Raw genomic sequence first — 27,035 nt, 5'->3', positions numbered from 1 at the left:
ACTAGGTTACCCGTTTATTACAAAGGACGTACATGAGCAGCCAGATGAAGTGAGGCCCAGAGCAAGGCTCAGGAGGGGCTCGGAGCTTCCACGCTGAGCATACCACCCTCCCAGCACCTCCACGTGCTCACCCACCCAGAAGGTCTGAGCCCCGTCCTGCTGGATTTTCATGGAGGTTCCACGACGTAGGCATGACTGACTAAATCCCTGACCCTTGGTGACCGATTCAACCTCCAGTCCCTCAACCCTCCCCGGAGGTTGGATGGTGGGACCGAAGGTGCCAACCCTGCAATCACATAGGGGGTTCCCCTGGTGGCCAGCCCCACCCTTAGGTGTTCTCCCAGTGTCCTCATCTACAGAAACTCAGATGTGGTTGAGAGGGGTTTGCTATGAAGATCAAGATACCTCTATCACTCTTACCACTCAGGAAATTCCAAGGGCTTTCTGTGCCAGAAACCAGTGAAGACAAATTACATTTCTTATTACATCACAGTATCACCCACCCTACGGGCCCCTCCTCCCACCACAAACCTGCCAATGGGCACAGGTGGGAAAGTGCCTGGCTTTGGCTCTCCTTTTATTTCAAATTCTAATTGCATCAGGGCCTCTGACTGGATGTCACCTGGGACCCTTCACCCGGGCAGGTGAGGGAAGCAGACTGGCCCGAGGCCCCATCGCTGCCCCTGCAGCAGCTCTTCCAGCTCAGGGGTCTCAGCCCCCCCGAGTCTGGGAGCTTTAAACAGCATGGCCCCCGAGAGCTCTGACTTCATTGCGGGGTGGGGGTGGGGGGAGGCTGGCATCACTGCTTTTAAAGGTTCCTTGGGTGATGTCTGTGCCCAGCCAGGGTTGAGACTCACTCACCCCTCTGTCCTCTCTGCCTCTGTCCATCCCTGCTTCCACCCTTGAGCCCCACCAACCCCTGCCTAAGAGCTCTTACAAACCTTTCCAGACCTCTCCAAGGCAAGGACAAAGTCCAAGGCCCTCAAGAGCTCATTTTGTCTTCAGCTGAGCTGAAAATGAGATCTCCCAGAGTTAATGATCTTGGTGGTTTAATGTGTCCTGCCCGGGTGGCCATTCCACTCTTTTAAATGGCCTTTCATGGCCTTACTTCATGTAAAGAAGCAATTCTTTAACTTACTAAGGAATGTACTCATAATGATACAAAAACTAGATGGCACACTGACCACGAATAAAATCTCTGGTCAAAATACCCAGCATGTGACTCCAATTTGCAGAATTCCAGGGTGGAGGCCCTGGTATTTCAGAACCACCAAGGCTTTGACCTCAGCCCACCAGGCTAGTCTGCGTCCATGGACAGCTCTTCCCATTGCACTCGGCTGGGTGACTATTTCTCCTAAACTGACACCATTGTGAAGGTGTCACTGTAATTTCTTATCCATCTTTCTTCGTGGAAAAACCATACGCTCTTTCAATTCCTGACTGCAAACAGAGTGATCATTCTGTTTCTCTGGACAGTCACTGTAGTTTGTACTTTCTCATAATGTGTCGTTTGAATGTTTCCTACAAGCCTGAAGATCTTGACAACCAAATATGTTAAGTTAAATGATGCCTTCCCCTCCTCCCCTGTTTTAAAACAGGAACTTGGGCTTAGTTACCAAAAATGTTTTGAACTTTTGCATGTCATACTGTCCCAAAACTCGACTGTTTTAAAATGCCATTGCTGATGACACTGTTTCAAATGCAGTGGTGTTCACTGTTTCCTGCTTAAAGCTTACAAAAGTCCCATGTCCTTCAACTATCATTAAATTAGTGTTGTGTGGTTGTGCTATTCGGACGAAAAAAATGTTGGTTTCCAAGGCTGTAGTTCTAAACTCAGGCTGGTGTTTACTCCGTTTCTAATGGCAAATGAGCTTTTAAACATCTCTTTATGTAGCAGAGGATCCAAACAGCGCTGTGAAGTATTTGAACTGGAAGAGGAGGATCGGCCCCAGTTTACCGCAGTCGCGGGTCCTTGCTGCCTCGCATGGACAGGAAGGAACTTTGTCACTTTATGAGGAGCCAGAGCAAAGCTGAAGCTATGCTCTTTAAAACATTTGACATTGGCACTGACTCAATGTCACGGGCCTGTGGTCTTTCTGTGCAAGGGGGCCAGTCTTCTTTCTGTGCACCACAGACCAGCACCGTGGACTTGGGCTAGCTCGGGTCTGCCCTACAGGGGAAGATCAGGCAAGCTCACTCTGGGCTGTGACCTGCTGGTACTCTCTGTGCGATTCCGTGCTGTGGCCACTGACACTCACAGAGACTGAGTAGCTTGGCGCAGGCTGAGGAGGTAGGAATTGGTGGGGTTGGGATGCCAGCCTCACGGTCCTGCTGCACCACTCTTCTGGCCCTGTGACCTTCAGTGGACACCCACCCCTCTGGGTTCAGTTTACTGTAACTGAGTCACAGGGTGGGGATCAGGTGCGCTGTCCTTGCACATTGAAGAAGTCACAAACACACAGTGACCAACCATGCCCTCCTGGCCGAGAACAGTCTTTCCACAATGGCTCTGGGGGTTGAGAGCAAGTTAAATTCTGAGCACTTTGGGACCCTCTCAGGGAGAGGAAGTACGGAGGATGTTATGGGCGTGCTGGAAGAGAGAAATGGATGCTCTGCTCAGTCTGGATCGTGCCTGCCTTCCCAGGTGTATAGATTCTCAGATTAGACTGCAGCCCACTGCCCAGAGTTCACCACAGTGCTTCCCTTGAGGGTTGAGGTAGCTGTGGGACAGTGGAGAAACATGACCCAGTAAACGATGTGGGGGCCCTGAAGAACATCAAAGATGGCAGACACCTCCCCCGTGTCAAACACTCCAAACCCCAACAGTCACACAGCAGACATCAGCGGCTGATCCCAGTACTGCTCCTACCAAGCCAGGGGAGGGCTCTTACCACTACGGTGCATCTAGCCATACTGACCAGCGAAGCTTAGGAGCGGGATCTCTTGCTTCCTTGAACAATTCCCAAATCCACTCAACAGATCCACTGAACGATTCTCAAATCCTCACTCTACTTTGGCTAGAGGAACATAGTCTTAAAAAGAAAGCAACTGGATTCTCGCGTTATATATTTTTATCATTTCTTGTGCACTCTTAAAAAGAAGCCAGCCTTTTGACGACTGAACTTAAAGACAATAAACAACAAGGTCCAATTCCACAGGGAGGGCACTACGTCACGGGGTGAAAAATGCCCATGGCATGGGGAGCTCTCCGAAGGATTGTCAACTCAAGCAAATTTGCCGGTTATCTGATCTCAAAATGAGTGTATTCGAAAATAGCCAAAAGAACTGCAATTCAGCACGTGAACGCTATGGCTAACCAGAGGCAAATCCAGAGAACACAGAAGGGGAGCTGCTTTTACAGTGAAAAGGTGCGGCGAGGGACAGGCCGGTGTAAAGGAACATCCATTGGGGGAGAGGAACAGCTCAGGGCAGCAACGGCTCCTCTTTGGCGGCGCCTTGGCCTTTCCCACCGGCCGAGCTGCCGCGGGTGGCGCGGGAGAAAGCTTCCTCCAGCAGTAAATTAGTTGCGCTTCCCGTCTGAGATGCAAACATCCCCACTTCCTCTTTGGTGTAATGGACGACGTCATAGGGTGAGACAGCTCCCCCTGCAGGCCTTCCCCATCCAGTTTAGTGAAGGTTTCCCTTATTTTCCACAGGATCAAAGATGGGTCCTCGCAGGAGGGACCACTCAATCCCAGTGAGTTTGGGTTCGTGGTGTCCGTGGGAAAATGAGAGCAAGAAACGCAGCTCCTCTCAGGACTTAAATGAAAGTTCCAATAAGAAAAGTCTAAGCAAAGTTTGAGGTTGTTGTTAATGTTTTTTCAGTACAATAATAACGAAATCCTCAAATATTCCTATGTGAAGGCCGACAAGGTTTAGTATTAAGGGCCCGCTTCCGAGGCAGCGGGAGGATGCCCCGGCGGGGGCCCGGCCGGCGGCGCGGAAGGCGGGGCGGGCGGGCTCCTGGGAGGTGGGCGTCCCCAGGGGCTTCCGAGGACCAAGGAGCCGGGGGCGGCGGTCTCCCGGGCGGGGGTCGGGCCGAGCGCAGCGGCTCTGCAGGGACTGCAGGACCAACCCAGGAGAGGCGGCGACATCACCAGTCCCTGGAGCCACCTCCCAGAGTTCCTCTCAGGTTTAGCGTCGAAGCCACGGCGCGCCCCCGTCCCAACAACCCGCCCCAGCCGCGCATGCGCACTGAGCCGCAGCGAGCCGCGCGCAGCCCACCCGCTTTCAGCTGCGCAGGCGTACTGAGCGGCGCTGGGATGAGGGAAGAGCGAGCCGCGGGGGAGGAGGGCTGGGGACGGGGGGAGGGCGAGAGGCGGGGCGAGCAAGGGCCTGCGGCTGCGCACTCGCGTCGCCGCCCCGCCCACTTCCGGCGCGCGGCGCTGCGGGGTAGAGGCTGCCTGGCCGGCGTCCGAGATAGGGCGTGTCCGGTCGACGACCACAGACACACCGACCGACCAGCAGGGCCGCAGCCACCATGGCGTCCGACGGGGCCCGCGGGCCGAAGCCGCGCTGGGGACTGTCCCTCGGCGGCGCCGCGCTGCTCCTGCTGCTCCTCCCGGCGGCCGCGGCGCAGGGGCCGTCCGGAGTGGGTGAGGACGGCCGAGGCGACGTAGGGACGGGGGGTCACGCAGTCATCGGGGCGGGCCGAGGGGGCGCGGGCTCACGGGGTCATGGGGTCGGGCGGGGGGCGGGCTTGGGGACGCGGGGTGTTGGGGTCGGGCGGCGAGGCTCGGGGTCGCGGGGTCGTGGGGTAGAGGCGGAGGGCAGAGGGGGCGCGGGGCTGGGGGCGCGCGGTCACGGGGTCGGGCGGAGGGGGCGCGCCCTCACAGCCTCGCCCGCTCGCTGCCCCCCCGCGCGCCACGGACTGCGGTGACGGCCGGAAGGACCACCCAGGGGCCCCGTCGGGCGGATGGAGCCGCAGCGGGAGGTGCCCGCGGGGAAGGAAGGGGCCGAGCGGCCTTTTGTCTTGGCTGAGCCGCCGCGGCCGCCCCACGCGTGGCCGTGCCAGAGGGTCCAGGTGGCTGGCGGCCGGCCGTGCGGCGCGTTTCCGCGGGCCCGCGGGTTGGCCTGGCTTAGCAGGCAGCCCTCTCGCTGAAGCTCACTGCGACCCGCAGAAAGACTGGGTGGCCGGTGTCCAGGCCGGGCCCCTCGAGGGCTGGGAGGGCCGGGGCTCGTGTCGCGGGTCCTGCTCCACGCGGGGCGCCTGGGAGCGGCCCTTGCGTCCACCCGCACCGCGCACCTGAAGACCTCTCCAAGAATCTCCAGGTACAGCAGCCGGTTCCTGGCCTCATGTGAAGACAGGAAATAACAGATGCCCCTCGAGGAGGACAGCTGATCGTGTCTACACTCCCCAATCCTGCGGTGCGCGTTCTTCATGCGTTTATCCCACCTGCTCTTGTTAACCACCTGTGTTAGGTGCAGGGACCACGGTTCCTCTCTGTCCTTGAGTAGCTGTGTTCCTGAGGAGACTGACCAGGGAGCAAGCCATTAGAGTGCTGGGTGGGTGAGGGGAGTGTGTGGAGGAAAGTGCACGACCTGAGGGCCAAGGAGTTCCAGAACCTGTGTATTGCTGGAGGGTGGCTTCCAGTGGGTGGGGCGGAGCCTGAGGGACTGCCTGGAGGCTGGTGGAGATCTGGGAAGGGTTTAAGCTGGGGACTGTTGTGGTTGGACCTGTTTCAGAAATACCGTGTTTACTGATGTGTGTGCAGTCCCCACGCGATCGCTAGCCGTGGTAACAGCTGCAGGCGGCCTTTCAACCTCTGTTTCATGGTTCCCAAGAGCCGGGACCAGGACCCAGCACCGGGGCCAGTTTTTTCTCAGCTCATCTGAGCCCAGGCTTTGTCAGCTTGTGTAGCACAGCCCAGCGCCTTTCCTCTCGGTGACCCTGTTGGACGTTTATCCCAGGGCAGGACTGGTTGAGTGTCCTCCACTCCACCTCCAGGTGTGCGTGGGTCTGTGTCTGGGATGTTCGCAATGCGGCCGTCCTGACGGGTGCTGCTGAAGCAGTCGGGTTGCACTGTATACGGAACTCTTGGTCCAAACTGAGTTTTAAGCTCAAATGTGGAATGAACTTTTTACCAAACAGAATGGATATCTGCCAGGAGTCCATGATTGCACAAGAAGCTCTTTATTGTCAGTGGCTTACAGGGGTGTGTGCCTGAGTTACCACAGTGGTCATGTCAGGAGACACCCTGAAGTGGACTTCTGAAACTGCAGAGACCCCATGTGAGATGATCGGGAATGTCCTGTGACAGTTTGGGAGTTAAACCAGACTGTCACTAGTATTCACGTGAAAAGCAACTCCTTCTCTAGCCACACTGAGCACAGAGGCCCCTCCCACAGCATGGGCTCCAGGTGAGGTCCCCCTCCCACACAGCATGGGCTCCCCGTGAGACTCTTACTGCTTGTCATCCCGGAGGAATGTGACTACACTATTTAAACCCTTTTGTCTTCCTTGTAAGGATGCTGTATGTATTAGTCAGGGCTCTCCACAGAAACAGAAGCAATACGATAAGCACAGCTATAGAGAAAGAGAGTTAGTATGAGGGATTGGCTCACGTGACTGTGGAGGCTGAGAAGTCCCATGATCTCCCGTCTGTAAGCTGGAGACCCAGGAGAGCTGGCGGTGTGGCCCCAGTCCAAATCGGAAGGCTGAGAACCAGGAGCACCAAAGTCTGAGGACAGGGGAAGATGGCGTCCCAGCTCAAGCAAAAAGACTGAATTCACCCCTTTGCTTTTTTGTTCTATGGGAGCCCCTCAATGGATGGCATGATGCCCACCTGCATTGGTGAGGGCATCTTTACTCAGTCTTCCAATTCAGATGCTCGTCTCTTCTGAAACACCCCCACAGACACGTCCAGAAACAGTGTTTTACCAGCTATCTGGGCATCCTTTAGTCCAGTCAAGTTAACACATAAAATTAACCATCACAGGTGTGTAAATTCAAAGAATACATTGCATCAATCCAAAATCAGCAATTTCTAATGTCTTCTTGTGTGCTTTGGTGAGGAGGAGACATTAGGAACCTGTGAGGTATTGAAGATATTTGGAGCAAAATTCTTTAAAGAAGCTGCCTTTGTGGGCTTTGGACCCCAGTAATTGTGAATGGGGTCAGACTCGATCCCAGCGTTTCATCTTTACATCTAGGGGGAAGACAGCCCCTCAAAGGACCTCAATCTGTTGTCCTAAAGAGGGATCCAAAGGGGCTCGGGGATGGAGGGCCTACCTTGACTGCTCCTTGCAGCCGTGCTGGAGTTGGGGTGGGGGGTGGGGTCTGCATTCCTTCTCCTGCCCACTTCCCTCCGAGAGCCAGGGCAGGTTGTCCAGGATGGTACGGTACGTATACGCACAGTGTATATTTCTGTTCTGTAGTACACTCTCCACATCTTTCTTTTCTACTGAGATGGTAGGATGACCAGCACTCTCCCTGTCTCTGTCACTATGCAGTGTAGGCACAGTGCCCGATTTAAGGACTTCTTCTGCTGAGGGACATGGCCAGCTGCAGCCCTCCGTCTTGTGTGACGTGTGATAAATAATATATTTATTAATTTCTTTATTTTTAAAAAACATAGGTCTTTACACATGCTAGTAGGTGTCTTTTTATACTTAATCAGTTGACTCACCTGAAACTTCAGGAAAGAACTCAAAAATGAATCATGGGTTAGTGTATCTTAACAGAGGAACCTGTTTTTCTTTTCATTTAATTTCCAAAGTGAGACTGAAAGCCCCCTAATCATTGATGAATAGGCTCCAAGTTGAGGATTTTCCGCCGTAGGGCCTCAGCGGTCAGGACGCTCATTTTCAGCATTAGACTTACCAAACACAAGGGCGTTTTGTGCCTCTCGGCTTTGAGCACATGGTTTTCTCCGTCCGTGACGAGGTAAGATACGAGCACCGTTGGCGGAGTAGAGGAGTCAAGCTCCCTGTCTTTGGGGCAGTAGCAAATGGTTAATGTATTTTCCTTTCTAACTGCAAGATGATGTGGTGTTTTCAAGGGAGAATGACTTTTCCTGGCTTTGAGCTTGTTTTCTTGAGGACTGGCTGTTTCTCCCCGTGGGGAAAACCTGCCCTGTTCTTGGCTTGCTGGGAGCAGGAGGAGGGGGCGGTTCCTTGGCCTTCTCCTCCCTCGCCTCTCTGTTGACTCATACTGACCTGTAATCCAGAGGCCCTGGGGGGACCGGGTTTATGATGTGTATCTTGGAGCTGAGTTCTTTTAGTTCACACAAGACCAGTTATCAAAAAGACTTTAAAAATGGAAATCCCCATGAAAAAGTTCCTGTACCTTGTCACGCCTGCTCCCTGTGGCCACTCTGTTAAGAGTGATGAGAAGGAAGTGCGTTCTTTCCTGTAGAATTTTTCAAAAAAGACTTGGAGTGGGTTTGTGCGGGTTGCACCGTGCCTCCCTGCCTGTGTAGGAGAATTCCAGAGCTGCAGAGGAGCTGAAGGAATAAACACTGCAGTGAACTCCTGACCCTTTCTGTTCTCAGCCTTTGCCACCTTTACTTTGCCGCTCCCTCTGTCTGCATGTTGCGTTTTTAACCAAACCATTTGAGAGTAATTGGTATGGCCCCTTACCCCTAAATTCTTCAGGGTGTGTTCCCTGAGAATAAGGACATTCTTTTACATAACTGGAAACTAATGATCAAAATCTGGACTTTTACCATTGGTACGATATGTCCGTGTACAGTTTACCAGTTATCCTGGTAATGTCCCTCTGTCCCCCATCAAGGCTCACCTGGTGCTCTTGTTTGTGATGTCTCTTCATCTCCATTCACCTGGGTTAGCTGCTCAGTTTGTCTTTGTTTTCAGAAAGCCGCTGTGGAAGGACCCTCAATTTAGTCTTGCCTGGTTTCCTGTGATTCGATTTAGGCCTGTTTTGGAGGATTCAACAGCTCGGTAACTGTCCTCTCACCTCCCCAGGAGGCACCTGCTGTCACTTGTCCCATTTCATGCAGTCACAGCTTACCATGCTGGTACTTTGGTCACTTCTAAGGAGCTATTTTCTCTTCATAAGTGATTACTAAGCTGAGGAGGTGCTTGGAAACCAAATATCCTGTCACTCCCCCGCTGGGCATAGTGACCTTGCCGCCTGTGGACTGATGGTTGTAGAATGGGGCCTCTTCAACTCACGCCTTCTACCTTTGCTCGTTGGCCTTTTCTGCATTTATTTCATGTCAGTGTGAAGTCGTGGGCTACTCAGGAGGTTAGAGTCTATTACTGTCACTCACTCTGGTGTTTAAATTGTCCCAGTGTGGCATGGAGGACCTCCCTGCAAGCTGGCTTCTGGGCCCTTTTGCCATTTACCCATAAGTTGGTGCCACTTTCTGGCACAGCAAGCTGTCCCAGCTCCTTTCTATGCCCTGGTTCTGGAATCAGCCGTTTCTCCGAGGAGCCCTGGTTCCTTTTAGTGGGGAACAGTGTCTAGAAACCAAGCCCTGGGCACCATATGTGCCCTCTGCTGTCGATGTCGTTCTTTCTAGATCCTTTTGGTGGAAGAGCTAGGAACCGAGTTTCTCAGTGCGGACTTGGTCACCAAGTATCACAGGGGTCTTCACCTTCGCTGTACACTCGCTTCTCCCTCCCACAGTGTCAGGGCACCGGGGACTGAAACGTCAAGAGTGCAGTTCTCATCAAAGTGCCACTGTCACCTCTCAGCAGTGCTTTGAGAAGTCAAGGTATTTCAGGGGTTGTCAATCTTCTTTACCTTCTTAGGGCTAAATAAAACCTATCGTTCTGATGAAGCAGCTTAAAATCAGCTTCAGCATAAACGTAATCCCAGCCACTAGTCTCTGAAAAGATTACTGTTAATACTGATTGTTGTAGAATCATGTGTGACAAAATGGGCTTTCATTTCAAATAAAATAGGACTTTATTTAGAAACATGGAATGTGGAGGGACTGGACTGTTCACTCAAGCAACCCCAGCCATTTCAGAGTAAGCACCAGTGTGTCTGTGGGTTAGTCCCTCCAGGAAACAGTGAGTACAGTGGGGGCTTAAAGTTTACGCTCCCCTACGTTTTGTTATGAAAGTCTTCACTCACACAGCAGAGCTGGGAGAATGGTGCAGTCAACACTCACACTCGACACTCGGGTTTTATCGTTCACGTTTTGCTGAACTCACCTGTCCACGTGTCATCCTGCATCCTTCCCCTAACATGTTGTAAAGTGAGTGACGTGCATCGTGCACTCCCCGCATGCCTGGCTGCATGCGTCGTCTACACTAGAGTGCAGCATTTGTCTTTTCTCTTGAGACAGGTTTTGTAGACAGTGGAGTGCAGGGGTCTCACATGTGCCATTGGGTGAGTTGCACCCATGTGAGCCTGATCCCATCAAGCACCAGAACACCGCCTTCTCTCCAGAAGGTTCAGGCCTCTCCCACCCATTGTTGCCCAGGCTGCCACTGCCCTTTTTCCCCTGAGTTCACCTACTCCCAGACTGCATATCCATGGCATTGTGCGATGTCTTTGTGGAAGGCTTCTTTTAGTCCATGCAATGTTGTCAAGACCCATCCGTGTTTTATGTATACAGTGCACTACTTTTTATGACTGCATAGTGTTCCACTGTTGACTGTACCACTTTTTGCGTCCTCCTGGACGTGGACATCTAGGCTGTTTGCAGCCTTTGACTGTTGTTGTGAAGTAAGTTGCTCTGAACACTCCTGTACAAGTCTTCCTGTGGGCGTGTGTGCTAACGTTTCTTGGGTGAAATACGTAAGCATGGAGTTGTGAGTCATGGGGTGGACATGCATCTGTCTAATGAGCAAGTGCCACCCCTTTCCTTCACGTGGTTGAACCATTTGCACTCCCATCAACACCGGGTGAGAGTTCCCGTTTGCTCTGCATCCTCACATGCTCGCCACCATTTAGCATTGGCAGTCTCTTTAATTTTAGCCAATCCGGTGGGTGAGAACTGGTATTGCATGATTTTAATCTGCGATTCCTGGTGACTAATGAGGTTGCACACAGAGCTCTTTTCAAAATGTGTTTGTTTTAAGGAGTGGTGTGCGGTAAATAGCAGCTACTTGATGGGGTACTGGAAATTCTTCATTCGTTCACTAGGTCTTCTGATTAGCTTGAGTTTCAGAGCTGTCAGCTGTGTGGGTTGTGACCCCCCTTCCTGTATCAACCATCCTGTGAAGAACGGTGAGAGCCTCGGGGTGCTCCAGAGGATTGGAACCCTCTGGTCCCGGGAGCATGTCCCTGCCTGGGGGGCATCGATCAGGGAGCTGGGGCCTGGCCTTGCTGGGGACTCAGTTTCCAAAGAGTGTCTCTCATGAGATGGGAGGCCTCGGGTTAGTGGTGGTGGTTCCCACAGCAGCTCGCCGCCTGAGGGCGGGACGGAGAAAGCGTTGCCTTTGTGTGCTGAGTCGTCTTTCCTGGAAGACCCTTGTGGGCAGGAACCCTGTGCGTGCTGTCTCTTGTCCTCCTTGGGGTGGGGAGGGAATGTTGGTCTCCGAGGTTGTAAGCAGTCCACCCTCCTGGCTGCGGCTCCCACAACATGGTCCTCACTGGTTGGTTTGTTCTTCTCCCCGCAGCTTGTTCTCAGAACTCCAACAAGACCTGTGAAGAGTGCCTGAAAAACGTCTCTGTAAGTAGCCCCGGGGTCTGCCCAGGTCCTAGAGCAGCCCCCTTCCTCTCACTCCGGAGGGTCTCGTGGGTGCCAGGGGTTCTGCTCTTTGGGGTTTGTGGAGGTATTAAATACTGTTTTAGCCTTTCTTGGGCATATTAAACATCTCATGGACGCTGCAGATGCCACCTGAGCGTCATCAGTACACGTTATTGAACTGAAGCAGTGTTCGGGATGTTAAGATCTGTCAGTTGGGGTAGTGTGGCTGGCAACACGTGTGAGCTGGTTGGGAAGCCTCAGGCCTCGCTGAAGCCGGTGGGCTTGGTGTTGGGTGAGCATGGTGTTCAGAAGCAGGAGGGGGCCGGGGAGAGGGGGACAGGAGGACGCGCGCTGGGCTGAGGGGTTGTGTGCGGCCTCTCTTCTATGACTGTTAACCTGTGACCAGGGCTTTCCTGCAGGCGTCATTAGACCTTAGAGGCTCTAGGGGCAGGGGCTGCAGCTCCATTTTGCAGCTGGGCCCCCGAGACTTAGTGGGGAGTGCCCAGAGCCCTGCTCATCTGCCGCTGTTTGGACAAGTGTGTAATGATGTGTATCCCTCATTATAATATCACACAGTATTTTCACTGCCCTGAGCAGTGCCGAGGGTTCAGCTTTCCCAAGAGCCCTTCCGAGAGGAACATGGGCTGTCCGTAACGTTGACCCAGAGTCTTAAGCCTGTCCCATGTTCTCCATCAGTTGTCAGGGGTTGGGGTAGGTGCTTCTCTCTCAGCTCTTCATACAGGAAGGGAGAAAGGGGGCGAGAGCAAGGAGAGACCCAGGCCATCAGATCCGTGAGGGTCTTAGAGGGCATCTAGTCAGTGGGGTCAGACTCTGTCCATAGCTCACCAGAGTTATGAGGGAAGACTCGGAGCTGGCTGCTCAGATGTTGTCCCCAGTTCTGTTGAGTCCCTGTGTGACCTTGAGCAAGAGGGTAGCTGCTCTGGAGCACAAGCCTAAGGCTCGTGGAGGTCATGTCTAGCTGGGCCATCCTGGGATCTGACAGGTAGGTGTGTGCAGCTGGCCGTCAGGAGAAGTGCAGAGTAACCTTGGGGAAACTTGCCCCCTGGGCTTGTCAGAGGACTTGTGGGAACAGCTGCTTTGTTAGGGTCCTGCTGCTGCTCCCCTTGGCGGGCACCACTGCCTGACAGCTCCCGATTCAGCAGCGCCTCGCCACGAGTCTCCAGCCCTGTTTCACCGCAGCCCTGTGTGGTCAGCATGGAGAACGCAAGGCCTGGGGCGGAGATGGCTGGGAGAGAAAGCAGCCTTCTGTGGGGCCTATGCCTGGGGACTCTGGGGGAGGCTGCCCCCCTCCCTCCAGTCGAGTTTTAGAACTAACCACGTAACCTGGGTTTTTCTTTCCCTGGCAGTGGGACTTGATGAACGAGACAGGAGAGATTTATCAGATGATTTCTGCTCTAAGATGTTAGCCATGTCTTTAAAAAAGAACTCTCATCCCACATGGCAGTGTTGTAGGTTCCAGACGTCGTGTCAGGACATAGCACTTCAGTGCACACTTGCATTTGCTGAGTAAAAATTGAAAGAAGCTGTTACTGCAGTTTCTGATCTTGCCATTGATAGTACTGAATATGCTCAGGTGGGTCTGGTCCTTACAGGTGGTGGTTTTTTTTTTTTGTTTTTTGGTGAGGAAGATTGGCCCTGAGCTAACATCTGTTGCCAGTCTTCCTCTTTTTGCTTGAGAAAGGGTGGCCCTGAGCTAACATCTCTGCCAGTCTTCCTCTATTTTGTATGTGGGACACCACCACAGCATGGTTTGAGCCGTGTGTGTGTCCACACCTGGGATCTGAACCCTTGGACCCCACGCCACCAAAGCGGAGTGCGTGAACTTAACCACTACACCACCGGGATGGCCCCAGCTGGTGTTTTTTTGATGGTGCTTCTTTACAGTCTGCGAATTTTTCTGTTGGAAGTCATTTCTGCCGTAAAAACAGCCCGGTGCTCTGCTTTGCTTTGCAGTGTTGAGAGCACTTCTGCGGCCTTGTCTCGCTTGACTTGCCTTTCCTGGAGGGAGGTTTGATGGGGACGGCAGTATGATCGAGGCTCGTGCAGTACGATGTCTGAGGCTCGGTGCAGCTGAAGGGCGTGCCCAGACCACAGTGGGGTGGACACTTCCTCTGGAGGCCTGACCCCCACTCTGAACTCTGACAGATCAAGTCAGAAATGCAGGGAGCAGAGGCGCACACGGACGTGGGGGTGAACGCCAGGGCAAGGGATAGACCAGCCTGTGCCCAACCTTGAATCACACAGGTTTCTGGAAGGAGGTGCAGGTGCCTGGGAGGCCTGACGAGGAGCCTGAGCAGGCTGGAAGGGAGGCCGAGAGCACACTGTCCTGTTGGTGCCACCTGAGTTGCTCACATTTGCATATTACTTCATTAATCTAAAACAGAGAAATTAACAGCCACAGCAAAACCACAAGAGAGAGTTTGTCCTAGTGAACTCCTATGGCTTTTGGTGAAACTGTCATATAAAAATGGAAAATTAGGTATTTAAAACTTGAGCTATTTGAAAATGGAGGATTTACCAAAAATTGTTAAACCAGAACAGAACTGCTAAAATAGAAGATGGTCTCCAATGGCCACAATGAAGGTGTTTTCCTGCTCTTTATTTAGTGCGCGCCGGGCCTTGTTAAACACGAGGCCCTGAGGGGCCCAGGCCCGGGCTCCACTCACTACTCTGTGACGGACTCTCCCCTCACTGGGACAGAGACACCGTGAATTCTGTCCTGCTGAAAACTCAGAAAAACCCCATCAAACTGTTACCTGCAAGATTGAAAATCCCAGCGAAGTCCTGCCGGGGCAGCGTGTCAGGTGCGGCCTGTCCCGTGCCGCCCTGGCTGCCAGCGTCCGCCTGGTTTGGAGCGGCGTCATGGCTGCAGCTCTGGACTCGCGCGCACTCGTGCGACAGCACTGTCTCTGCACCTTGCCCACCTCACCCCTGACGTCTTAGGGACTCAGACGGAGCGTCTGCAAGGTCCCCTCCAGCTCTCAAGTTCTGAGCAGGTGCCTTTGAGCCTTAGTTGCACTGTCTTTAAGACGACCAGTGATGACACCAGTAAAACCGCCCACTCAGTGCAGTCAAAGGTCAAAGGTAGGATCTTTACATAGTGATTACCACGGTCGCAGAAGTCCACAAAACAGATCCTTAATGAGCTCTGCCAGGCTTGGTCCCGCCTGCCCAGGGTACTTCAGTAAGCACACAAATGCCTGCACTCCTGTAAGAACCAAGAGGGGCCTGGTGCCATTGTGCATGGTGTGTCAGCAGGTGGTGCTGTGGAAGGGGCAGAGATCAGGGAAGCGGGGGGCAGTTTTAATGCAGGTTGCTCAGGGTAGGCCTCCTGGAGGACGTGAGGGAGCCACGTGTGTTTGGGGAGGAGCCTTCCGAGCAGAAAGAGCAGGCTGTGCAAAGGCCCTGGGCCAGGAGCTGCCTGGTAGCTTTCAGGACCAGCATGGAGGCCGCATGGCCAGGGAGGGTGCCTGGTGAAAGAGGTTTGAATAACACGATCTTGTTGAGCAGGATGGTGTTGGAGTGGGGGCCAAGGCCACTGCAGCCACCCACAGGGGAGCAGACAGTGTGGCTGGTGGTAGAGGTGGTGGAAGGGGTCGGATCCTGGGCAGTCTGGTCCTTTGGTGTTCATGTTGCATTTCTGACGTTATCGATCATCCATCTCTTTCAGTGTCTTTGGTGTAACACTAATAAGGCATGCTTGGACTACCCAGTGACAAAGATCCTGCCTCCTGGTTCTCTTTGTAAGCTGAGTTCTGCACGCTGGGGTGTTTGCTGGGGTAAGTCATTGTTTTCATTGGCTTCTTGCAAGATCAGTGCTATTTTGAAAATTCTGGTTGTGCTCTATTAACATAAGCTGCCAAAAAACACACTCCCGGTAGTTCTGTGATGCTCACACTGGGAAGGTGGAAAGCCAGTGAGAGCTTGTAGTGTCTGAGAAAGCAGCAGGGTCCCCGGGGTCTGGCGGCCCACTGTCAAGGCCATCAGCCTTGCTTCTGCGCTGAGTCTCTGCACGTCCTGGGACGGTGGAGAGGGAGAGGCGAATTTGGAGACTTTTGGATGTCTCAGCACATTATGTCTCGGTGGTGTTCATGCGCCTCCTTGACACCTGCAGGTTCCCATAGGCGCTCCGACTTCCCTGAGTGAGGAGTCCCTGCCCAGAACGGGCACGGCCCTGCCTTTGTCTCGGGTGTCCCTTTCCGACCACGTGTGGTTGACTTTACAGGCATTCTTTCCTCAGGGAAATCAGCCCTGTATGAGATCCAAATTCTTTCCTAATTTGCCTTTTAAATTAGTTTGTGGTGTGCTTTGCTACATGGAACTTATTTTTATGTAGTTGGGTTTATTAATCTTTTCTTTTATAGCCTCAGGTTTTGAGGTCATGCAGTGCCCGCTGGCCTCCTGGTTGTAAAGGAGCCATGTTGTCTTCGAGTACTTCGGTGATTGGTTCTGTGTGTTTGCATCTTGGATCCATCTGCGGCTTATTCCTTATTTGTCTGTCTTTTTTCTAATTGATTTCCATCTCAGAATCCTTCAACTTCCATCTGAAACAGCTCACTTCCAGGGTCGAGGACCCAGGGATTCCAGAAGTTTGTGTGTGTGGTTTTGGGATGCCTGGTGTGTGTGTGTGTGTACACACTCCATCACATCCACCCTGCTGGCCATCCTCTCTGCTGTCCTCAGACAAGAAAGGCTTCGCTGGGCCCGGCTGCCCTCTGCTTCCATCTAGATGGCTGTCTTCTCCATGGAACCTTCCTTACCGACAGTTCCACAGAGACAACGCCTAGACCAGGGAACCCTTGGCATTTTGAGCATTAACTATTAAGATATTTTTAAATTGGAGCGTAACTTCTTTTTTTCTCCCCTAAAGATTGTATTTTTCCTTTTTCTCCCCAAAGCCCCCAGATACATAGTTGTATATTTTAGTTGTGGGTCCTTCTAGTTGTGGCATGTGGGATGCTGCCTCAGTGTGGCTTGATGAGCGGTGCCACGTCCGCACCCAGGATCCAAACCAGCAAAACCCTGGGCCACCCCAGCAGAGCGCGTGAACTTTACCACTCGGGCTCGGGGCCGGCCCTAAATCGGAGCGTAACTTCTGATGAAGTGCGCGGATCTTAAAAAAACCCTGGGCCACCGCAGCAGAGCGCGTGAACTTTACCACTCGGGCTCGGGGCCGGCCCTAAATCGGAGCATAACTTCTGATGAAGTGCGCGGATCTTAAAAAAACCCTGGGCCACCGCAGCAGAGCGCGTGAACTTTACCACTCGGGCTCGGGGCCGGCCCTAAATCGGAGCATAACTTCTGATGAAGTGCGCGGATCTTAAAAAAACCCTGGGCCACCGCAGCAGAGCGCGTGAACTTTACCACTCGGGCTCGGGGCCGGCCCCAAATCGGAGCGTAACTTCTGATGAAGTGCGCGGATCTTAAGTCGCCCCGCTCTATAGACTGCCGTCCGTAGAACAGAAACGCGCGTGTGCACACATGCATACAGTCGATGAGGCAGACTGAGCGAAACATGCAGACCTTTCCCAGCACTCACAGCCTGTGCCTCTCAGGACCCGGGGTAAACGCTGCACTGATGTTCCCTCACAGTAGATTCACGCTGCCTGGTCCCGCCGTCCCGTTGAGGAACCCGCGTGCTGCTTTGTCTCACTTCTCCTTCAGCAGTAGTCTGAGATGGGTGGTGTCGAGTGCCCCGGTTTGTCTCGTTGCTGTTCAGTGTTCCGCAGGAGTCTGTCCTTTCTGCTGCTGGTGGACATCGGGGGTGTTTACAGCAGTGCTGGAACTCCTGTGTGGGGTGAGCACCAGCCCTCTCTTCCACTGGACATGTCCTTAGGAGCGGAATTGCTGGGTCCCTGCATGCATTTTTGTTTAGCCTTATTAGGTCTGCCAAACATTTTTCTAGAGTGGCTGTACCAATTTACACTCCTCCAAGCAGTGTGGGAGTTCCAGTTGTTCCATATCCCTGTCAACACTTGGGATGATCAGTCATCTTCATTTTAGTCCCTCTGGTGGGTGGGAGGTGGTATCTCATTATGGTTTTAATGTGCATGTCTCTGATGACTCATGTTGAGCACCTTTTCAAATGGCAGGCTTTTTTTTTTTTTTTTTGGTGAGGAAAATTCACCCTGAGCTAAACACCTGTTGCCAATCCTCTTCTTTTTTGAGGAAGATTAGCCTTAAGCTAACATCCACCACCAGTCGTCCTCTTTTTGCTGAGGAAGATTAGCTAACATCTGGGCCCATCTTCCTTTACTTTGTATGGGAGACGCCTCATAGCATGGCTTCATAAGCGGTGCGTAGGTCTGTGCCTGGGATCCAAACTGGTGAACCCTGGGCCACCAAAGCAGAGCACGCAAACTTAACTACTACACCACTGGGTGGGTCTCCCCCTTTCTTCTTTTTTGCTTGAGGAAGATTAGCCCTGAGCTAACATCCGTGCCCATCTTCTTCTGCTTTGTACACAGGATGCCTCCACAGCATGGCTGACAAGTGGAGTAGGTCTGTACCCAAGATCTAAACCCGTAAACCCAGGCTGCCAAAGGGAGCACATAGAACTTTAACCACTCAGCCACAGGGCCAGCCCCCAAATGGCAGGTATTTTTTGATAACTCTCCTGTGAAATGAAATTCCTGTCCTAGGGCTACAGGGGTGGCTGAACACATGACACCCCACACTGGACAGATGGGATCCCTAGCAATTTATTAGTGATAGTCACAGCCCAAAGGAGGGGGACACTGCATACCACACAGGGGAAGGACCCAGGGCTGTGGGAGGCAGGCTCTGTAGTAACAAGAGGGTGTGTTGCCCCCTGGTTCCTGAGATAAGATATGATGGGCGTGTTTGCTTAATTCCGCAGGCTGCATGTCATTGAACCCTGCTGCTTGGAGATAAGGAGGCACTGCTCCTGGTCCCCATGGTGGGGAGTGTTGTTTGGCTAGGGCCGTACCTGCGGGAGCAGAGTGGGGAGGCAAACTGTGGTTGGGCCATTGGAGGCCCTCCTGGCTTCCCCCACTGTCAAGGCAGCACTTAATGCTCATTTCAGGCCTCACAACACAGGTGTCTTTTATTCTTACAAATAACGTTAGAATCATTTTATCTAATTCTAGGCAACTTGTTCTGGGGTTTCAGTTGTAATAACCTTAAATATATATGCTCATTTGGAGAAAAATGGGGTCTTTACAGTTTCGAACCTTTGTGCAGAAGCAGGATGTCATGGCCCTCCTTCTGGTCGTCTTTCACATCTTTAGTAGAATTCAGGGTTAACAGGGAAAGGAGCCCAGAGGTTGGTTTCCCATTATAATGGGACTTTATGTATTTCATAGCTGATGTTTCATAGCTGGTTTCACCTGCTAATCAGAAAAGCTATTTTGGAGTAAATAGATTTTAGAGCCTGTTATCTAATTGATCTCATTGGTTTTTAAAGTTGATTATTCTAGAGTTCTGTAGTCAAAAAACTATACCATCTGCTAGTGTGAAGGTCTCCTTTCTAATTATACCTTTTACTACTAGTTCTTGCAGTTCTGGCACTTCCGGAAGAGGTCAAAGGAAAAAAAACATGCTCAGAAGCTCAGAGGGCATTTGACCAGATGTAAGACCTGTTCCTGATTGTTAAAGTAGTCGAGTAGATGACGGAGGAGTGCTGTGCCGCCGGCAGCCGCCCTGAAGTGTGTCTCAGGGGCCATTCTGGGACAGGGGGATTTGGGGGCTACCAGGGCACCACTGTCGGCCTCTCTCCTCCAGGCAGAGCTCTCACCTTCTGGGCCCTGCCCCACCACAGCCAAGGGGCCCGTGGGGCAGAGCTGTTAGCTCTGTGTGGGGCACAGTTGTAGCTCCGGTTTCAGGAAGCAGTGGAACTGCTGTAGCATGTGCACAGTAAGGTGGCGCCGCTGTCCGGGCGGCCTCTGCCCCCGAAGGCCTGCAGTGGCTGTTTGAACTGCGTGCTTGGAAGCATATCTGCAAAAGCAGCGTCAGAGGGCTCTTTGATCGGCTCTGGCTTGAGTGGAATAGAAAAATACTGACTGGTTTTCATTTGTGAATCCTTAAGAGAAATTGAAAAGAATTATATATAGAACCTGTTTTAAGTTTGTATTTGTGTCTGAAGTTTGGTCTGGACGGGAAATAAGAAGGTCATTTGATGCTGGTTGGTCAGCCGTTCTCAGCCCCCAGCGTGGAAGATGATAGCCCTTCTGTCCTGCGCTGGGCCTGCCCCGGGGCCCTTCCTTCTGCAGGCCGAGGTCGGAAGTTTGTTCCTGCTGGAAACGCATGTTTGACTTGACTTTGATCTAAATAACCAAATAAGCCCATTGGGCTTGACTTTGTTTCTGTGAGTTTCATGAAATTCAGAGTTTAAATGTCTTAGGGGTGTCTCAATACACAGCTGAGTATTTTCTTCTTTCTGGTTTATTAACTTTTCTCAGGCTCGAAACATCTTTTCAGTGTCAGGTGACTACCCTGTGGCTCCCATCCGTTGCTTAGTTGATCGATTGTTAGTAAGGCAGGAACCTGCGGCTGAGAGAAGACTCGGGAAGGTCTTCCCGCTCCCCTCCTTGTGGGGGCCGGCCTTAGGCTCTCTGAGCCCAGCCGCTTGGGCTTGCGGCAGCTGAGGTGCAAGCCGCTTGTGCTCCCCTGTTCTCAGACAGCTCGCTACGTGGAGGCAGCGGTGCCTTTAGTGGTGCGTTCCCTGCTCGAAGCGCTTCTAACCACACGTCTGAATTTCCAGTGAACTTCGAGGCGTTGATTATCACCATGTCGGTGTTGGGGGGAGCCGTCCTCCTTGGCGTCGCTGTCTGCTGCTGCTGCTGCTGCCGGAGGAAGAAGAGCCGGAAGCCCGACAAAAGTGAGGAGAAGGCCATGAGGGAGCGAGAGGAGAGGAGGATACGGCAGGAGGAAAGGTGAGCCACATGCCGTCCCTTTTGGGGCAGGTTCATTTCAAGGGAGCTCAGATCTGGAAGGCAGTGGAAAGTGACCTTTAGAAGTCACCATTTTTACAAGTTAAGAAGGTGCTGAGTGTCTGTGGGGTTTCCTGGGTTGTGCTATACAGGGTGAGAAACTGGGGGGGCCGTGGCATGTAGCCACTACCTTGTCATCACAGGCTTCCTGTCTGTTCCTGCCAGTCAGTTAAATAAGGGCTGTAGCTGGCAGAACGTCCTGTTGACGATTTGGTGGCTGGTGGGTCTCAGTGCTGCCGGGGTGGGGGTTTAAAGGCAGTTGGTCCAGCCGTCCGTTTGTGACAAGCAGGTGGAGGCTCAGAGAGGGAGGAAAGCACTTGGTCCGGGTTGCCTGTCTGCCTGTGGCCAGACTGGCTTTCGTGTGTCGCCAGCACTCTGAGGAGCAGCACTCTGCTGGTGACAGCACTTTGGCGAGTGTGTGATGGGGCCGTGGGACAGCCCTCGGCGGCAGCGAGGCAGGTCACTATTCCCTGCCTGACAAGGGACAGGGTCGTGGCTCAGCAAGGTGCTGACCGTCAGACTGACAGCTGGTAAGGCTTGAGACTGTACGGGTTCCCATGCTGTCACCCTGAGGCCATATGCCCCTAAATAAAAACTAACAATCACATGTTCCTGACTGTCTTCAGAACCCAGCATGAGGTTTTACTGATCTGTACGTTTTCTTCATATGAAAGAAGAATTTTTTAAAAATCACCTTATTGGGCACTTGAATTGCTTTTATTGAAATAAAGAATTGAATGACACAATATTGGAGCAGCCTCAGAAGACTGGTCATTGTCACCCTGCCTGTCCTGATGGGAGGGTGGCCTGATGGCCCAGCTCATCCCTGCCTGCTCTCGTTCTGGGGACGAAAGTAAACCCGCAGCCTCTCTGCTCAAGGGAGTAAAAGGTACATCTTTTCAAGCTACATTGTCTATTGGTGCTAAACGAGATTTCTTTGTTTTTTAGGAGAGCAGAGATGAAGTCAAGACATGATGAAATCAGAAAAAAATATGGTAAGAGTGGATGGAATCTGTGCTGTAATTGGTTAGGAATCGATGCCAGGCCTCTCGTCGTTGGTGAAGCCCCGTGGGATCTGGCTGTAGGATTTGGGCTGTGGCCTCCTCCTCTGGGTTCATCCTCTGGAACAGAAAGACACCTCTGCTGGGAAGGCAGCTGGCTTTCAGTCCCAGTGGGACGGTAATGAATAATTCCACTGTGTGTCTGGAAGGATGGAGCCATAGACAGTTGTTTCTCAGCCAGTCTTCCTCCCGGCTGCTGGTGTGCTTGTGAAGTGCTGCAACTCGCTGAGGCCCTTCTGTTCTGTTGTCGTCTCCCCCGAGGTGGAGTGGGCCCTCGGACTGTGGGGCCAGCTCTCTGTGTCCCCTGCAGGCCCTTCACCCTATGTTTCTCCTGCTCTTTCCCCGCCTCTGGGTGTGGCGGGCACATTCCTTTTTGAAAGCCTTGGCCAAAACGGAGGCCCTGCCGCCACTTTCCCGGTTTCCTAGGTGTTTTGTGCTGGTTTGGTTTTGATTTCTGTGTGGCGAGTTTTGGGAGGGTGACTATTTTTTAGTGTTTGAGAGCATTAAATCTGCTCCTGTGTTGAGTGGATTCTGTACTGATTGCCAAATCCATGGCTGACGTGAGAGTGTTTCTGCTCCTGCTCATAACCCCTCGGCCCTGTTGACTCCCCTGGCCCACCCGGAGGCCCGGCACCTCGGGCTCGCTGATGACAGCCGGCCTGAGCCACTCTGCGTCCCTTGACCCCATGATCTGTCACCATAACCTGTCACTGTGTGTCACGTGTTAAGTAGTCCAGGCAGCTGTGCTAACAGCAGAATCGATCAGGAAAATGTCAAAATCTTTTCCGACTGATGCACTTACTTTGAAGTCTTCTATTTGCATAAGGAAATACATCTTTTACGGTCCTGCCCACTAAGGTGGTCAATCCCAAGGGCTTGGTTCCTTCTGTGAAGCTTCTGGGGCCCTGGGCTGTGCACGCTGATTCAGGCCAGCCCGCTGGCTGCACGTCCTTCTCCCCGTCTGTACAGGCCGCCTCTGAAGGTCATGTCCTTGTGCTGTGAACCCAGTCTCCGCCTCAGGCCTGGGTTGACCCTACCGCCTCCAGGTGTGGGTTCCGGCATGAGGCTGCCCCTGCTGCCTCTCTTCCTGCCTCTGGGTCTCCTCTGTTGAAGGCAGGTTGTCCAATGGCTGATGGAGCCTTCCTTGTGTGTCCCTGCCCGCAGCACCAACCCCAGTGTCCCATCCTCGCCTGCCCCCATTTCCCGGGTCCCTGGCTTGGGGGCTGATGGGCTCCCAGGTGAAATTCCCTTGTCAAGTAGCCTCAGCATGTTGCCTTTCCCCATCCCTGGCCCCTCTGCCTGCGTGCACACTGGTGCCCACTGAGCAGCGGTGTGACTCCCCTGGGCTGGGGGCAGCTTGGTTTCCACAAAACTCAAAAGTGTCAGAAGGGGCTTTTGGCATCTGATTAACACTAATGCAAATAAAAGACAAGATGAATGGGTGCACGCACACAACAAAGTGCTTTTTACTGCCAAACTCAGGCAGCATCTGAGGTCTCCGACCTTTGCTATGCCCCCTGTGCCTGGGCCAGGGCTCTCAGTGGAGGTGGCATTTTCTGTAACAGTGCACCAATTGGCTTCATTCCTACTGTTTGGGTGGTTAATTTGGCCTTTAATTGCACTGGTGAAATAGACTTGTTGAGCCAGTTTATAATACAGCCCACTGAACGGCCTGGACTTTGGAAAGCCCAGCTACAAGGAAGGCTTTTGGGAGCCCCCTTGGAGAGGGGAAGGAGGCACGTGAACACGCTGGGTTCAGTTAACACCCTGAATACCGGCACCCACGACAGCCTTCTCTCTGTGTTAGAAGGCATGTGATTTCCTTATCAGAGCAGTTTACCTCTGTTGTTCCCTCTGGACTAGAAGGAGAGCTAGGAGCTGTTTGTTTTTTCAACCAGACCTGAACAAGACTGCTGTGCTAGGCATTTGGCACATGAGCGCTCTGTACCAAAGTGGGCTGTGCGCTTCCCCCCAGGCCCAGGGCCGCTGGTGCCCTCGAGAGAGGAGAGAGGCAGCAGACCGCGCAGCCCCTGCCTCCCGGTTCCTGCTCTGCCCCTCCCCTCCCCCAAAGAACCTGCAGTAAGGAGATTTGTGGCACTGGCTCCAGATAAGTTTGGTACGCGATACAGATTTTTTTGCGTGTGTACTTCCTCAATGCAAAGAGAAAAGCACATGGATTTATTTTCATGGTGAAATACACTTATGTCATAACACTTGACAGTTAAATTGACAGCCTCCTTAGTTCTTTTTGAAGACTTAATTCTAAAAGTTAATCACCATTTGTAAGGACATTTAAAGACAGGTGGTTTTGTTTTGTGTTTTTCTGTGTAGTATTAGCCACCCACTGTGGGAAGAAATTTTGACTTATTTGCTGATTCTCTCAAAGAGACATTAAGAAATTTAAAGTCTTTTTTTTTTAGGATCTGTTTTTCTTAGAATCATTGTTTCCAGTAAATTTTATTTCAATTTTAAGGTCACCTGTGGTTTGACCTTCAAAAGAGGTTAAGTGTAGTATTTGAACCTGCTTATATTCGAACAGCATTTTTCTCATAGTGTCAATAAATCTTCACGTAAAAATTATATTGCTTTCTTGAGTTTTGTTTTCCATTGGCTGAACGCGTTTATAATCAATTCTCTTTCATTTTCAGGTTTGTTTAAAGAAGAAAACCCATACGCCAGATTTGAGAACAACTAGAGCGCACTTCGCGGCACGCCGAGAGCTCCGAAGCCGCGGCTCGGGGCGGTGGGCCTGGCGGAAGCAGCCCAAAGCAGCGTCCTGCTCAGTCTCTCGGCCCCTGAGCTTCTGCCCCTGTCCTCTCTGGTTCTCGATTTAGTCACTGAGACACGGAGCCTGTCGGGGTTTCGGTTTTTGTTTGTTTTTAATTTGAGGAGGAAACGTGCACATTCTGCTACCCTGCTCCGGTGGTGAGCTAGCGACAGCCTGACAGTGCCGGTGCCCGGCCGGCCCCTTCTCCGTCCTCCTGTTGCAGCCGCGGAAGCCTGCCTTCCTCTCAGCCCACCGCATGCTTCACCAGCAGTGACGGAAGGTCGTCTTTACTTTTGTCAGAGCACGGACCAGCCCCTCGTCACCTCCCGTAAAACCACGGGCAGCCTCTGTGCATAGCCTCCCGCGAGTTAGTTCAGCCAGCCCCGTCGAGCACGTGTCCAGACGGTCTGAGCAGGTTTCCTTCCTGACCTTGGGTGCACCGAGTAGCACTGTAGAGTAGTTAAAGTCACCTTAAATCTTTTTTTTCTTTGTAATAATTCTTTGACTTTATTCCCCCACCTAAAAGATTTCACCAAAAAGCTTTACTGTCAAATTTCAGACCACTTGCTGGATGATTTTTTAATTTGTATGTTTATTAGAATGTCAATATTTTTTCCCAGCGGAAACTTGAATGATAGATGAAGTTTTACAGCAGCGTCCCTCAGGCGTGGTTGGTGGCAGCGTGTGCCGGCGGTGGGCTGGGGAGGCTGTGACTACCCTGCTCGTTCTGCTCAGCCCCTTTGACAGTTGCTGTTGGGGCCCAGGTTGCGGTCACACAGCCTCTGGAGTGCTCTCCTGAGTCTGAGACTCTCCCTGCCTGTCAGGCTGTCTGCTAGGTGGTCATTTAGGAGTTGAGGGTGACCACAGGTCTGCCCTCAGGAAGCAGAAGGGACCGTGTGCTGGCCAGCGTCCCTGCGGGGCTCCGCACTCAGGAGGCTGAAGGGGTTTCCCCACGCCACACGGAGCCCCAGCGGTCCTGCTTGGGAGCCGACTCCCAGCCCCCAGCCACGCCGCTTTGGCTCGGGCCTGTTGTGAGGATTCCCTCCAGGGCGGCTTCTCACACGGTGGTCCGGGGCCTCCAGGAGCCCTGTGGTGCCATATGTGGTGGTTCCATTTCTTCTCGATCAAACTACGTGCTCAGGAAACAGACCGAGCATCTCCTGGCAGGGGCAGCAGCAGACAATGAAGTAATTGTGTCATAGCCTTTCTTGCATCTGAAAATAGTTCCAGTGGCCAGATTGCTTTGGATCAGAACCACATTTAGCTTGGGGAAGGTAGGTCAGCAGGCACATAAAGCGAGTGACGTCCATTCCGTTTTCTCCTCGTACACCTCACTGTGGAGACAGTGCTCTTAAGATCAAAGTTCACGTGCAGATCAACATCATCAAGATGCCTTGATGCACCTTTTTACCCACGTGATCTGTGCTGTGAATTAACATTTCTACCCTGAAATTTTCACTAATTAAGAAACTAATCTTGAGCACGTTGTTTAGTCTTATTCTCTGACTTCTTGGGCATTTGATGGCAAAGTATTATGAACCCTTCTCGGTATTTTCTAGCAGCCTGCATGTTCTGACTTTCTACTGTTGATTCAGAAAAGCAGCTTTGTCCTGGACTTCAGCGAGCTTTGTATTAATACGGTAGGTAGTGTGGGTGTGAAATCACACTGCTGCTGGAATCAAGGTTGCTGAGCTGGAAGTGGGGCGAGGACGCGTTAGATAGGAGCCTTCAGCCCTGTCACACAGTCTAGAGCCCGAGCCGGGGCGTCTGCAGGGCCATCTCAGGCCAGTTGCTTTTTCCTGAAATAGTACTAAGAACAGCCAAAAATTGTAGCCTCAAGGAAACCATGAAGTTTCGAGTGCCTTACTTTTTAACCAGTTTCCAATAAATGGTTTAATACTTGCTTTGTTGAATACTCTGTGTTGCGTGTTTCATTTCTTGGTGGTGGTGATGGTGGTGACACCGTTACATGGAGAGGGAGGGCAGTCAGATTTCTAGATCAAGATAGACTTCTGGACCCGTCATGGAATGTGTGCGCTGTCTCCAAGTCTAATACCCGTGACGACAGAGCGGGCTGCGCCACGTGCTGAAGTCGTCCTCCCCGCCGTAGGTTCTCCTGCCGGTGCACCCTGAAGACAGGCTGTCCTGCTGCAGCTGAAGGCGTGACTGTCAGCACCCGGGGTCTGCCTGCCCCACCGGCTTGTCCTTGTGCTTGGCTGGAATCAGATACGAAGAACCCGGGAGAGAGCAGTTCTGCCTTTGAGGTTTGCACTTGGCGCCCCTGTGTGACGTGTCGTTGTGCACGGACACCTTCCTCCCCCGGGGCCTTCAGGGCCTGGTTTGTGGGGAGGGCCTGTCTCTCCTCTCAGTCGCTGCCAAGTTGTTTTTACCATCACGTCAGTCGCTGGGACTCCAGACTTGATCTGTGCTGCGAGGGTTGGTGTTCATAGACATTCGCCAGCCTGTCGGTGCTGTGGTCCCTGTGCGATGTGGGAGCCCACCCCCGCGACCCAGCTGCAGTATAGCGGCTGCATCAGCCCACTTCCAGGTCAAAGCACATGGACGGGTCACCTCCGCTGCTTCCTTCTCGAATGTCTGAAGGTTACAGGCCTACATCTGGAACCGG

General features: G+C 52.6%; 1 protein-coding gene across 1 annotated transcript; it reads left to right on the top strand.

The window, feature by feature from the left end:
* On the top strand, window positions 1-26,322 carry PTTG1IP (PTTG1 interacting protein). The gene is made up of 6 exons (XM_044750717.2): window positions 1-4,595; window positions 11,539-11,591; window positions 15,301-15,409; window positions 20,353-20,524; window positions 21,530-21,576; window positions 24,291-26,322. The coding sequence occupies exons 1-6, from the start codon at window positions 4,481-4,483 to the stop codon at window positions 24,335-24,337; spliced, it is 543 nt and encodes a 180-aa protein (XP_044606652.1). The 5' UTR covers window positions 1-4,480; the 3' UTR covers window positions 24,338-26,322.
* Window positions 26,323-27,035: the final 713 nt, after the last annotated feature.

The sequence above is a fragment of the Equus asinus genome, chromosome 18 (genome assembly GCF_041296235.1).
Source record: "Equus asinus isolate D_3611 breed Donkey chromosome 18, EquAss-T2T_v2, whole genome shotgun sequence".
Classification (NCBI taxonomy): Eukaryota; Metazoa; Chordata; class Mammalia; order Perissodactyla; family Equidae; genus Equus; species Equus asinus.
The sequence above is the reverse complement of the archived record's forward strand: the minus strand, read 5'-3'. Positions and strand labels throughout refer to the sequence as shown.

What these genes read in the sequence shown, in the direction of transcription:
- PTTG1IP (XM_044750717.2), top strand. Translation starts at nt 4,481, where the DNA reads ATGGCGTCCGACGGGGCCCGCGGGCCGAAGCCGCGCTGGGGACTGTCC. An exon ending in ACGCTGGGGTGTTTGCTGGG is followed by an intron (nt 15,410 to 20,352) that starts GTAAGTCATTGT and finishes CTGAATTTCCAG; the next exon opens with TGAACTTCGAGGCGTTGATT. An exon ending in AGGATACGGCAGGAGGAAAG is followed by an intron (nt 20,525 to 21,529) that starts GTGAGCCACATG and finishes TTTGTTTTTTAG; the next exon opens with GAGAGCAGAGATGAAGTCAA.